At 37.7% G+C, this 13,957-nt stretch overlaps 1 protein-coding gene across 1 annotated transcript; it reads left to right on the plus strand.

Annotated features, from left to right (window-relative positions):
* Nucleotides 1-870: 870 nt before the first annotated feature.
* f2 (coagulation factor II (thrombin)) lies at nt 871-13,639 on the plus strand. Its single transcript, XM_053492826.1, has 14 exons — nt 871-984; nt 1,152-1,309; nt 1,524-1,548; nt 4,016-4,087; nt 4,238-4,343; nt 4,526-4,656; nt 5,578-5,871; nt 5,991-6,098; nt 10,971-11,094; nt 11,229-11,396; nt 12,449-12,622; nt 12,789-12,967; nt 13,073-13,143; nt 13,256-13,639. Exons 1-14 carry the CDS (start codon nt 909-911, stop codon nt 13,409-13,411), a joined length of 1,842 nt encoding a protein of 613 aa, XP_053348801.1. The 5' UTR covers nt 871-908; the 3' UTR covers nt 13,412-13,639.
* Nucleotides 13,640-13,957: the final 318 nt, after the last annotated feature.

The raw sequence follows: 13,957 nt of genomic DNA on the forward strand, positions 1-13,957 counted from the left end.
CACACCCTGGACGGGGTGCCAGATCATTGCAGGACATGCACACACACTCACACACTCATTCAAACACTAAAGGCATTTACGAATTAGCCTAATCTGTACATCTTTGTACTGTGGGAGGAAACCGGAGTACCTGGAGGTAACCCACTAAGCACAGGGAGAACATGCACGCACACAGACTCCGAGGCGGGAATCGAACCCGGAGGTGCAAGCCAACAGTGCTAAACACTAAGCCACCGTGCCGCTTCATCATCGAGCAACTTTGCTAAATATGTCAATTGATTTTGCCTTAAGATTTGGATTCATTTAACATAATTAATTTTATATATAGATGAATAGAAAAAAATATATGTTTTTGTCTTTTCAAAAAAACATGTGGCTTTCAACTGTTTGAATTTATTAAATGGATTAATCTTAGTGTCATGAAGCCATAATCCTGCACCCGTTTAATGAAAGTCCAGCATTTTAAATAAAAGCTTAAATTAGTTTTAATGAAGAAGAATGTCTTAAAGGAATAGAAATAGCTTTAGTAACTGATAACTGAGATCACTGATACGCCTTGAATTTAAGCTGCACTCTGAAGTTTTTTTTTTTTACACAATATGACGTTTCATTATCAAAATAATAACTGACCCTGTATATGATTCATATCTCACAATGTGTACCAGAACTGTCCTGGAACATTGTTCCTGACACTGAATCACTGTTTCGAGTGATATGAGCTTAAGCAGATGGTTACAGTCTTGTCTCCATCGTCCAACATAATCTTTGTTCTATTTGAACTCCTGTGGTTCAATATTAACTCGAGCAGCAGGAGGAGGATTCCTGGGGTTTGTTATCAGTTTTTTCAGCTGTGTGTGATGTTTCAGGGCTTTTTTTTTTCAGGATTGCAGCCTTCATCAGTGTGAAGAATGGGAGCAGTACCAGCACCTCTCCTTGTTATACTTCTTCTTGGTCAAGTCTTGCAGTTTATAATCTGCTATGATGGTATGGCAAATTTTGGTTATTTTTATATATAAATATATATATATGAAATGATCACGTGTGTTTAAGGTGAAAGTACTAGTGTGTATTGAGTAGTGTGTATTACTTGTCTTGTCTTTGTAGTAGTTTGTGTTAAAGACTGTCTTGTCTTTGTGTCGTATCTTTGGCAGTTTTTATCGACGAGAAGCAGGCCTTTCAGGTTATCCGAGCGAAGAGGGCAAACTCACCTTTTGAGGAGTTAAAAAGAGGAAATCTGGAGAGAGAGTGCGTGGAGGAGATCTGTGACAATGAGGAGGCTCGAGAGGTGTTTGAGGCCGATGATAAAACCGTAAGCACAGCTCTGGTATCAAACAGCTATACTGAAAGTACTGTTTCGTCTAAACCTGACGCTTTGCATGTATTCAGGGTTGACAGATGTAAAAATCTCTTCTGTCTTATTGTATGTATATATATAAGTATTTCATGTAACATCATCATGGCTTCTAGCATTGAGGGATTTGACATTAAACTCCATGTCATTATTTCTTTTCTTTGTCTTTCAGAGTGCATTTTGGGACACATACTTAGGTAAGACTATATAAAACAGGAGTCAGCAGAGAACACATTTTGTGTAAATATGTGATATTGAACCAGGCGCAAAGTTCAAACCTTCACCAGCAGTGATTACTAAATCAGTCTTAGTTTTGACGTGTAGGTTTGTGGTTTTATCTATATCCAGGTATTAGCCTTGAAAACACACTGATTTGTTTTGTGTACTGTAAAAATTGCAATATACTGTCGAACGCTAAGGAGTTTAATGCTGTTCTAAATGAAAATGTCGGAAAATCAAAACCAGCCAGATAGCATCGTGGCATCTTATCTTTCCGTAACGTTTTTTTTTGGTCACTAATTTTAAACTACAATATTAGGTATCTCATTACTATATTAATATTTAAATATTTAGTATGGTTTTCACTAGAAAATAGCCAGTGGCACTTTCTTGGCCTGCTCTGAATAAATAACTAGCTTGTGTCTACCTATGATTAAAAAAAAATAGATTTTTTTTTTAAAATCAATATTAGCTTAAGATGTTAAATTTTTATAACAGGGAAATTAATTTTTCTGCATCGTAGCTCTTTAAATTTGATTTGGATTTCTGGTCATTTATTTAGTATTTTTTATATATTTTTTTATATGAAATGCTTAAAAAGAGTTTGTTTTGTCCAGCTATGTATTATTTTCATTATAAGTGGAAAAAAAAAAACATTACCAACATTTGTCATATTATTAACCAATTAAGAAATCCTAGGAAGTAAAGAATACAGAAATGATTTTGGATGGTGTCAGTTGAAGGACAACTCAACCCAGAAACCCATGTTAGCTTCAGCTTAATGCAGGTTTTGTATGGTTAAGATAAGATGTTAATGAGATGATATGAGATAGCTTAATTAACTGCTCTCAGATGTGAAATTGAAATTGTTGTAGCAGCCAAATACATATTACTAGGGTAGATCACCAAAGGTAAAATAAATTACATATAAATACATATTGGCACATAAAAATGATGTACAAACTATATTCACTGCCTGGCCAAAAAGAAGTAGTAATTTCAGGAAGGTCCCATTATTGGGCTGAATCAAGCAAAGAAAACAACTAAGGATATTAGAAGTTACAGGAACTGGGTTAAGAACCTTCAACATAATCAAAACTGGCAGGATAATGCTGAACCGTGAAATGTGGTCGTGAAAAAAATCAAGAATGGAGATCATTTAAACCCGTGATGAAGTTGCATGGTAAAAAAAAAAAATCAACAGTAAAAGCCATGGCTATGTTTAACAGTAAAGGTAAGAGCATTTCCAAACACACTGTGTGATGAGAACTCACAGGACTGGGACTGAACAGCTGTGTGGCCATAAGAAAACCACTTGTTAGAGAGACTAATCATAAAAAAGCTTCAATTTACTAGGGAGCATAAAGAATGGACTATGGAGCAATGGAAAAGGTCATGTGGTCTGATGAGTTCAGATTGGCCCGATTCCAGGGCGATGGGTGCATCAGGGTAAGGAGGGAAGCACATGAAGCGATTATCTATAGTGCTCACTGTACAAACCTCTGGAGGCAGTGTTATGATCTGGGGTTGTTTTAGTTGGTCATGTCTAGGCTCAACAATGTTATGTGGCAATAAAAATCAGTTGATGACCTAAATGTGCTGAATAACCAGGTTATCACATCAGTGGAGTTTTTCTTGGCTGATTGCACCGCCATATTCCAAGACTCAAAATGTGAAAGTAATGGTCTGGGAGCATTTTCACATATAAACTGGATACCACATTGCCTGCTGTAATCAAAGCTAAAGGTGTCTAATTGAAATCTTACTGTATGCAACTTTTATTGGCCAGGCAGTATATAAATGCAGTATATAAGTTCAGATTAATGACCACAGATCTGACATGAGCAGATGAGTTATAGAGTCAGATGACACCGGGTAGGAACGATTTCCAACTTGTTGTTCCCTTAAACAGCGGGGATCAAAGAGTCTGTTACTGACACTACAGTACTCTTGAGCTTGTCATTTGTTTTATGGAGACGGTAAGCGACATTATCTCTAATTGGCAGCAGTTTTGCCAGCATTCTGTCCCTCTAAGATAAGAACCTGATGCTTATCAACAGACTCAACCTTTTTAATGAGATTGTTTAGTATCTTTGCTCTGATGTCTGCAGTCTAACAAACTGAAGTGAAAAAGATGGACCATCATATTGCATACAGTACATTAAAGGACCTGAGTCTTCTCAGAAAGTGCAGCTGGCTCAGGCTCGATACAGACTAGGGATATCGGCAACTTCTTTGTGCTAAAATCCACCACCCTCTCTTTTTTAAGATGAAATCATACTGTATTAGAGACATAAAGAAAATTTCATTCTTTAATTCTACAAATTTGAGCCTGTTTCATATGCTTATGAAATGGAATAATATTTAAATATATAAATATTTATATTATTCTTTTTTTGTTTTGCTTTTGTGTACTGATCGATGTATGTTTCTGTCACCACACAGCTTGTTCGGGCAACACAGTAAAGCGCAATGTGGATACTGTCAGAGGAATTCGAACTTGTATAGATCATAAAGGTAAGAGTTAATTTGTAAAATGTATTAAGGATAAAATTAAACTATATTATTTAGATAGATAGATAGATAGATAGATAGATAGATAGATAGATAGATAGATAGATAGATAGATAGATTTATTTATTTTTTATTCCTATATGTGATTGACAGGTCTCTGCTACGTTGATACTGGCGAACACTACAACGGTAACATGAATGTCACTATGTCTGGAAAGTCATGCCAATACTGGAAAAGTAACTTTCCTCACAAAATCACGTATGTATTAATTTCCCTGGTGTTATATAAAAGAACTTTGTTTATTTGTTTAGCTGTTACATTAATACAGAGAGATGTGGCACTTTAAAACCTTATATCTGTGTTTAAACATGAATCTGTTTCATGTTCCCTATTTCAACTCTGCTGTTATTAATTTATTCCACAATGTCATGTGTTTCCAGTGAAGTCAATGCAACGATACTGGACCTGCCAGAGAACTTCTGCCGAAATCCAGATAAGAGACCCACTGGACCATGGTGCTACACCAGTGACCCCACTGTCAGGACTGAGAAATGCGCAGTGCCGAAATGTGGTATGGACCTTAAAGCATTTAAGAACACTGCACTGAACACTGAAACCTGGAAAGCCATCATGTATATATATATGTGTGTATGTTGGTCTTCTAAAACTGCGACCCACATACAATCCCAGGTAGCTCACGGTAACCCAGCTGTTAATTCGTAGCAATAAAACAACCTAGGTGCTGATTTAATTTGTATTGGAATTTTCTCAGTATCATAATTAGATATTCATTACTTTTTTTAAAAATTGCCACAATTTTAAATAAACTTGTCAACTAATTTGCTTTCCAGGCAGGGTGCTGTGCTGCCAATGTGTGAAAAGTTTAAAATTTAGTATGTTACCTTATAGAGATACGGCAACATTTAAACACATCAGATGCAAACATACAGTATATAAATCCAAAATATTAATTTTGAAGTCAGTGTGCATGAATTCTCACAAGAAAAGAATTTAAATACCTTACTGAATCTCCTTCTCTAATATTAATAGATGTGTTGAATTATTCCCAGCTGTTTGCAGCCTTTATTTATAATGATGTACTGGATAATTCTATAACGAAATTTAACTGTTTTATATTATAGTATAGTGTATTGTGTCACACTTGCTTCTTTCTTTTTTCATGAATAAACCCAGGAGCCTACATTAGTTTTTTTTTTTCTTTTTTGAAAACAGATCGGTCATGAAATACATGATATTGCTTTTTTTTTTTTTTACAGGCATGCAAATATTGTGTTTTAATGTTACTAATCCCCCACTCATTATTATTATAATTTATTTTTTAATAAAAGTGCGTCTACCAAGTGCCTAAATGTAAAATTTAAATAAATGATTTTTTACATAATAACGCTGACATGATAAACATCCATAACAACAATTCTAATACAGATAATATGATGTCTTAGATTTGCATCTGTGCTTTCTCTTCTAACAGGTGAGACATTACCCTCTATCCCAGGAAAAAACAGTACTGTGTTGTACCATCAAACTAACTGTTTGCAGGGCAATGGGGAGAGCTACACTGGAACGCTCTCTGTGACTATGCATGGTCACACCTGCCTGGATTGGAACCATGCCAAAGTTAAAGCTAAAAGTAAGAATTTCAACCGAGAGGTTATTCTGTTGAAAAATTACTGCAGGAACCCAGATGGAGACCTAGAGGGACCATGGTGCTACGTGAACGAGGCAGGAAACATCACCATGGACTACTGTAACTTGGAACTGTGTGGTGAGTTAAATGGCGAAATAATATTTTCATGGTCGCCTCGTCTTTTACCTCGTCTTTTTTCTGTGGAATGTACATCAGCATTTTTAAAGAGGCATGCAAATGTAACATTTGTCTTTCAGATGCTCCTTTGGAAGGGGTGATAGATGAAGCCAGTGTTCAACAAAGAACTGTTGTAGCCAAAAGGGACATTTTTTTTAACCCACGCAGCTTTGGCCAGGGAGAGTTGGGTAAGATCAGCAGATGCAAAACCAACGCACTTGTACTTTACTTCTACTCTTATCCACAGACATGCCACAACCTAATTCACTATAAAGAATTTGCAAAAAATCATGCTTTTTCTAGAACTTTTTTTCTCTCTATTTATTCCTAATTGGAAGAAGCAGTGAGAATCATGTACAGTAGCAGCAATGAAGACTTCACATTGAGAGTGCCATCACCTAAGCAAAATGAATCCCTCTAAATAAAGAGAATTATCTCCTTGAGTGGCAAATTAACACTGCACATTTCCTACTTTTTTTTATTCCTTCAAAAGGCAGTTTTAAGAAATCTCTTTGAGTTTTGCATCTTCCATAGGTTTGTGGAAGGTCCTTAGGGACTCTTAGCACAAGAAGCAGATCATATGCTAAGCTCTAGGGAATGGCTGAAAAGATAAGAGGTTGTTTATCATCAGCTTTTTATGCAGTGGGGAAAAAAATATTTGATCCCCTGTAGATTTTGTAAGTTTGCCCACTTACAAAGAAATGAAAGGTCTATCATTTTTTTTTTATCATAGGTTCATTGTAAAGGATAGAGACAGAATATCAACCAAAAAAAAAAAAAAAATTTCAAATTGAGTTGCATTTCAATGAGAAAAATAAGTATTTGCTCCCCAAGCAAAACATGACTTGGTGGAGAAACCTTTGTTGGCAAGCACAGAGGTAAGACGTTTAGTGTATCTTAGAAGGGGTTTTGGGCCACAATTCTTTACAGATCTTCTCTAAATCCCTAAGGTTTCTTGCCTGTCACTTAGAAACTAGATGTTTCAGCTTCCTTTATACATTTTCTACAAGATTAAAGTCTGGGGACTGACTAGGCCACTCCCTGACCTTATTGTACTTTTTCTTGAGCCACTTCTTTGTTGCTTTGGTGGTGTGTTTTAGGTCATTGTCATGCTGGAAGACCCATCCATGACCCATCTTCAGGAGGTTCTCATCCAAACTTTTACAATATGTGGCCCCGTCCATTGGCCCCTCAATGCAGCAAAGTCGGATGGGCCTGTACCTTTAGCAGACAAACAGCCTCAAAGCATGATGTTTCCACCTCTGTGTTAGACTGTAGGGATGGTGTTCTTAGGGTCAAAGTCATCATTTTTCTTTCTCCAAAAACAGAGGGTCGAATTGATGCCAAAGAGCTAAATTTTGGTCTCATCTGACCACAGCATTTCTCCCAATCCTCCTCTGTTTATTGGCAAACTTCAGATGGGCCTTTACATGTTCCTTCTTGAGGAGGGGGACCAATGTTGTGTTAACAATAATTTGTTTGGTGACTGTAGTACCAATTGCCTTGAGATCACTGATGAGCTCCTCCTGTGTAGTTCTGGGCTGATCCATCACTTTTCTCTTGATTGTTCTTACCCCATGAGGTAAACTCTTGCATAGAGCTTTAGACTGGTGATGACTGATGGTTATATTGTATTTCTTTCATTTGTAAATAATCGCTCCAACAGTTGTCTCCTTCTCACCAAGCTTCTAGCTGATGGCCTTTAGCCCATTACAGTCTTGTGCAGGTCTACAATTTTGCCCCTGATGTCCTTTGACAGTTCTTTGGTCTTGCCCATGGTGATGAGGTTTGAATGGAAGATAGAGATTCTGTGGACAAGATCGATTTTATACACACAATGAGTCGATGTTAGAAGCATTTTCTTAACCAGAATTATTGTTGATTGGTAGGAGATCAAATACTTATTTTATTTACTGAAATGCAGCTCAATATATACTATTTATACCATTTATATAATGTTTATATAATGTTTTTTCATTCTGGATTTTGGATTGATATTCTGTCTCTATCCTTTAAAATAAACCTTGGATAAAAATGATAAGACCCTTCATTTTTTTGTAAGTGAGCAAACTTACAAAATTTCCAGGTGATCAAATGATTCTAATCTCTAAAGGCAAAGTATTCCTAAGTTGAGGCCCTGCTACCTCAAATGCCCGTGCCCCTCTACGCTTGAGCCTCACGTGTGGGACTACTAATAGAGCCTGATCACAAGATCTTAGTGTTCTAGAAGGAGAGTGAAGATGAAGAAGTTCAAAAAGGTAAACTGGTGCTAGGTTATGTAGAGATTTATACACAAAGAGGAGAATTTTAAAATGAATTCTCTGAGAGACTGGCAGCCAGTGCAGATCTTTTAGAATCGGAGTGATGTGTTCATATTTATGACATTTACGAAGAAATCTTGCTGCTACATTTTGTACAAGCTGTAGGCGAGCAATTTGAGATTTGGAAATACTGCAGTATAATAAATTGCAGTAATCTTGACGAGACGTAACGGATGCATGAACCGCCATTTCTAGAGTTTTGGGGGTGAGAAAGTGTTTCACTTTAGCGAGTAGTCGAAGCTGATAGAAGCTGGATCCAATAACGGAGCCAAACAGCCAAACAAGCAACCAGAAGAGCAACAGACGGCATGCCAAATGCACCGGCGCCATCTTGCATCACTAAAGTTCCAGACTATAATTCGACTGGGCATGCTCTCAATTAACTTCTGGGCCAAATCTTGACTGATCCACAACCCATTCTTTCATAATCACTTCTTGGAGTTTGTCAAAATTAGTGGGTTTTTGTTTGTCCACCCACCACTTGAGGATTGACCACAAGTTCTCAATGGGATTAAGATCTAGGGGAGTTTCCAGGCCATGGACCCAAAGTTTTAATGTTTTGGTCCCCGAGCCACTTAGTTCTCACTTTTGCCTTATGGCACAGTGCTCCATCATGCTGGAAAATGCATTGTTCTTCACCAAACTGTTTTCGGATTGTTGGAAGAAGTTGCTGTTGGAGGGTGTTTGGTACCATACTTTATTCATGGCTGTGTTTTTAGGCAAAATTGTAAGTGAGCCCACTCCCTTGGATGAGAAGCAACCCCACACATGAATGGTCTCAGGATGCTTTACTGTTGGCGTGACACAGGACTGATGGTAGCACTCACCTTTTCTTCTCTGGACCAGCCTTTTTCCAGAAGCCCCAAACAATCGGAAAGAGGCTTCATCGGAAAATATGACTTTGCCCCAGTCCTCAGTAGTCCATTCACCATACGTTTTGTAGGAGATCAATCTGTCCCTGATGTTCTTTTTGGAAAGAAGTGGCTTCTTTGCTGCCCTTCTTGACACCAGGCCATCTTCCAAAAGTCTTTGCCTCATTGTGCGTGCAGATGCGCTCACACCTGCCTGCTTGCATTCCTGAGCAAGCTCTGCACTGGTGGCACTCCGATCACGCAGCTGAATCCTCTTTAGGAGACGATCCTGGTGCTTGCTGGACTTTCTTGGACGTTCTGAAGCCTTCTTAACAAGAATTGAACCTCTTTCCTTGAAGTTCTTGATGATCCTATAAATTGTTGATTAGGTGCAATCTTAGTAGCCACAATATCCTTGCCTGTGAAGCCATTTTTATGCAACACAATGATGGCTGCACGCGTTTCTTTGCAGGTCACCATGGTTAACAATGGAAGAACAATGATTTCAAGCATCACCCTCCTTTTACCATGTCAAGTCTGCCATTCTAACCCAATCGGCCTGACATAATGATCTCCAGCCTTGTGCTCGTCAACATTCTCACCTGAGTTAACAAGACGATTACTGAAATGATCTCAGCAGGTCCTTTAATGAGCGCAATAAATAGCAGTGGAAAGGTTTTTTGGGGATTACTGTAAGATCATTTTCATGGCAAAGAAGGACCATGCAATTCATCTGATCACTCTTCATAACATTCTGGAGTATATGCAAATTGCTATTATAAAAATTTAAGCAGCAACTTTTCTCATTTCCAATATTTGTGTAATTCTCAAAACTTTTGGCCATGACTGTATACAAGTGGGCCAGGGGTAGCTCAGTGGTTAAGGCATTGGACTACGGTTCGGAAGATCCCAGGTTCAAACCCCACAACCACCAAGTTGCCACTGTTGGGCCCTTGAGCAAGGCCCTTAACCCTCAACTGCTCAGATGTATAATGAGTTAAAAATGTAAGTCGCTCTGGATAAGAGCGTCTGCCAAATGCCTAAATGTAAATGTAAGTTGTTACACATTCTTAAAGTCCATGGTGACATAGGTAATTGGGACCGTATTGCAAAAATGGGCATAATTTTTTTTCTTATTATTAATTGCCATAGGTGGTTCAAATTGCACTTGGTAGGGTAACTCTTCCTCCGTTCTAAGGTATATACTCGACATAGTCACCATCACAAGCACTGCATTTGTACCGTTGTTGAACCCAACTGTCGAATCCTCTTTGAAAATCTCTTTTGTTGCTGTTGATGGTCTCGCTCTTTGTGTGCTTTGTCTTCAGTGACGGTTTCCCCTTCTTTTCCCCTTCTTCATGCATCTGTGCACATTTATCGTATTAAGGATGTCATCTCCATAAACATTGCGGAGTGCAGTGGAAGACCATCAGCTGCAACAAAGGAGATTTTCAAACAGGATTTAAGAGTTGGGTTCAACGATGGTGCAGATGCACCCCTTGTGATGGAGACTATGTTGAGTAGTACCTTTGTACAGAGGAAGGGTTACTCTACCAATCTGTGCAATCTGAACGAACTATGCCAATTAATTTTAAAAAAGGTTATGATCACTTTTGCATTACTTTTGCATGACATTACTCAGTACAGCTCTCATATTTTCTCTTATCTTCCTCTCCTTTTATTGATTTTAATGACGTATCCCATGGAGGACAAAGACACACACAAGTACACACAGTAAAATAAAATTTGTTATCTTTTGCCACTAAAATTCTTTTCAAACTAATTTGCCATTTTAAGCATGTACAGTATTTTGTTAATCTTTCTTGATTGTTTCATGAGTTTACCTTCTTAACGCTGTCATTATTATTTATATCCTCACTGCTGTCAGAATGTGGCGAGCGGCCCCTGTTTGAGAAAATTCAGAAAGATGACAAAACAGAAATCGAGCTCCTCAAATCCTATGAAAAAAGAATTGTACACGGGGAGAACGCAGAAGTCGGAAGTGCACCATGGTAACCAAAAAAATCTTCCTTATGTGATATTGCTATCAATATCTTCATTCCTCTGCAAGGTCGAAGCTGATTTGGTTTGCAGAATCTTGGGGCACTTGATGTATTATTTTGATGTGTTGTGATGTGATTGACAGGCAAGTCATGCTGTATAAGCGATCTCCTCAGGAGCTGCTGTGCGGAGCCAGTTTGATCAGTGACGTGTGGATCCTTACTGCTGCACACTGCATTCTTTACCCACCGTGGGGCAAGAACTTCACCATTAATGACATTCTTGTGCGACTTGGAAAATTTGAGCGGGCCAAGTGAGCTTTTTGTAATTTGAATGTGGTTTAAATTGTATTAACGGTGTATTGAGTTTCTGATATAAACATGACAAAGCAGTACATAATCTACATAAACACCCAAAACATATTTTTTGCTTAGAATTAGAGCATTGTCCATTTATACCATTTTAAGATGCATACATGGGTTATTTTTATATTGTATATGGATTGCATTATTTTGTATTATGTTATCTGTTAACACTATGGGGACCCAGGCACTTCATTTGTTTACTTAGATGTGTGATTTCTTAAATAATCATAATCCTGCAATGTATCTCCATGTAGAACATGAAAAGGCCTAAAATGAAAATTTGCTTGTTAAGCAAACAGAGTAGGGTAGCGCATTAAAATTTACTTATACCACTTTTCTATTTTAAAATATTTTCTAAATAATATGTTTGTACATTGAGCAAGTTGCTTATTAGTAGCTTATTTTAAAGCAGATAATTAAATCTGACGCATGACTGTTTATAATGTCGCTTTTTTACAATAACACTTATGGTCCAGGTTAAACTTCAGGTAGATATCCAAGTACTGCAAAAGTTTCATTAGATTCTGTCTAGTGGCCGATTTTTTCATAGTATGATGCATGCGCAGTACAAAGTGAAAATTTCTGATTTGTAATCTGGCACAAAATTGCTAACTGTGTCATAACTTCTTCTATGCAATGTTTTAATTTCATTTATGGTGCAAGGATCAGTTTTCATAGTGTACATTCTTCTTTTTGTCCTGTTTATTGGTATATATTTAGGTGCTTTTAGGTGCATTATGGTCATTTCTGTGTCTTCCACATACTCTGTGTATACATCGTAAACTATCATGCTGATTGACTCTGTTGAGTGAGGATGTGCCACGCTTACCTCGGGGGAAAAAGTCCTAAAAAAAAAAACAGATCCTGTGACGTAATCTGGCTGGACAGACATACAGACAGAACATTTCTAGAGATTAGTTTTGTAATCGTGAGGATATCATTGGAAAACCTTTCTTTTGTTTATATAGATTCTCCTGTTTTATTGTCTCCGTGATATTAGGTATGAGCAAGGCATAGAGAAGATTGTGGCTATTGATGAGATCATCATCCATCCTAAGTATAACTGGAAAGAGAATCTGAACAGAGATATTGCTCTGCTGCACTTGAAGAAACCTGTCTCCTTCACCAATGTGATCCACCCCATCTGCCTTCCCACGAAGAATGTCGTAAACACGTGAGCCACTTTTTACCTTGCATTGTTTCGTTACATCATGAACACGATCCCCTCATTGGACTGGTATGATTTCTACCTGTATGAGAAGTTCCGTTAATTAAATGAAAGTCAGCAATGGGAAAATTGAAAAGGAAATGAGAGCTTTGGTCTTCTCTTTTGCGTGCAGTTTGATGTCAGTGGGCTTTAAGGGTCGTGTGACAGGCTGGGGGAACCTGAAAGAGGCATGGACATCTAGCCCTCAAAACCTTCCTGCAAAACTGCAGCAGATCCACTTGCCGCTCGTGGATCAAGAAATCTGCCGAAGATCCACATCCATTCGTATTACAGACAACATGTTCTGCGCGGGTGAGCGGCTCCATACTGATCACAAGCTCAAATCCTATCCTTCTACAGTTGAACCTTCTGAAATCTTAAAAATGCGATAATCTTTCTACGGTGTAATTTTTCTAGGTTATAGCGCTGACGATAGTAAAAGAGGTGATTCGTGTGAAGGAGACAGTGGTGGACCTTTTGTCATGAAGGTATGAAAAGACCTATAATCTTTTTTTATAAATAATTTTATAGTTTTTTTTTTTTTTGGGATTTGCATGACGAATCCCACTGAACTCACTAAGAATCTCATAACTTTTGCAGAATCCTGAAGATAAACGCTGGTACCAGATTGGTATCGTGTCATGGGGTGAGGGCTGCGACCGGGATGGAAAATATGGATTTTACACTCATTTGTTCCGTATGCGCCGCTGGATGAAGAAGATCATCGAGAAATCAGAGAGTGCTGACGATGACTAATGTTCTTATGAAGATACTGAGAGCTCCAAAATCAGATCTCTTTCTAAAGTTGTGTTCACCTGCCAATAAAATGTAATTATTGTCAAAGTGTTTCTCCTGGTGGTGACGGTATTTGTGATGGTTATGCATTTATGATCATTGTATTATGAACACTGTACTGCAAATATTGCAGATAAATACTAATTTGTAAATTAATGCACGCAAATAAACTAACAAATGAGAAATAAATTAAGAGTGGTGCAGTAGGTAGTAATGTCCCCTCAGTCTTGGGGTTTCTGGTTTCGTCCTGAACTAAAGATCCATTGCTCCAAAATCCAATTTTTATGCTCTCTAGCAAATTGAAGCCTTTCTTTCTCATTTGTCTCAGTACCAAGTGGTTCTTTTCTTAGACACACAGTTGTTTAGTCTCAAGTCTGTGAGGTGTCACCACATTGTGTCTTTGGAAATGCTTTTCCTTTCACTATTAAACATAGCTATGGTTTTAACTGTTACTGATGTAACTTCAACACAGATTTAAATTATAAAAACTAATACATCAGTGTTTGT

Source organism: Clarias gariepinus, chromosome 3 (genome assembly GCF_024256425.1).
Source record: "Clarias gariepinus isolate MV-2021 ecotype Netherlands chromosome 3, CGAR_prim_01v2, whole genome shotgun sequence".
Taxonomy (NCBI): Eukaryota; Metazoa; Chordata; class Actinopteri; order Siluriformes; family Clariidae; genus Clarias; species Clarias gariepinus.

Coding starts and splice junctions, on each gene's coding strand:
- f2 (XM_053492826.1), top strand. CDS start 909: ATGGGAGCAGTACCAGCACCTCTCCTTGTTATACTTCTTCTTGGTCAA. Junction 11,095..11,228: donor GAAGTCGGAAGTGCACCATG/GTAACCAAAAAA, acceptor TGTGATTGACAG/GCAAGTCATGCTGTATAAGC. Junction 13,144..13,255: donor GTGGACCTTTTGTCATGAAG/GTATGAAAAGAC, acceptor TAACTTTTGCAG/AATCCTGAAGATAAACGCTG.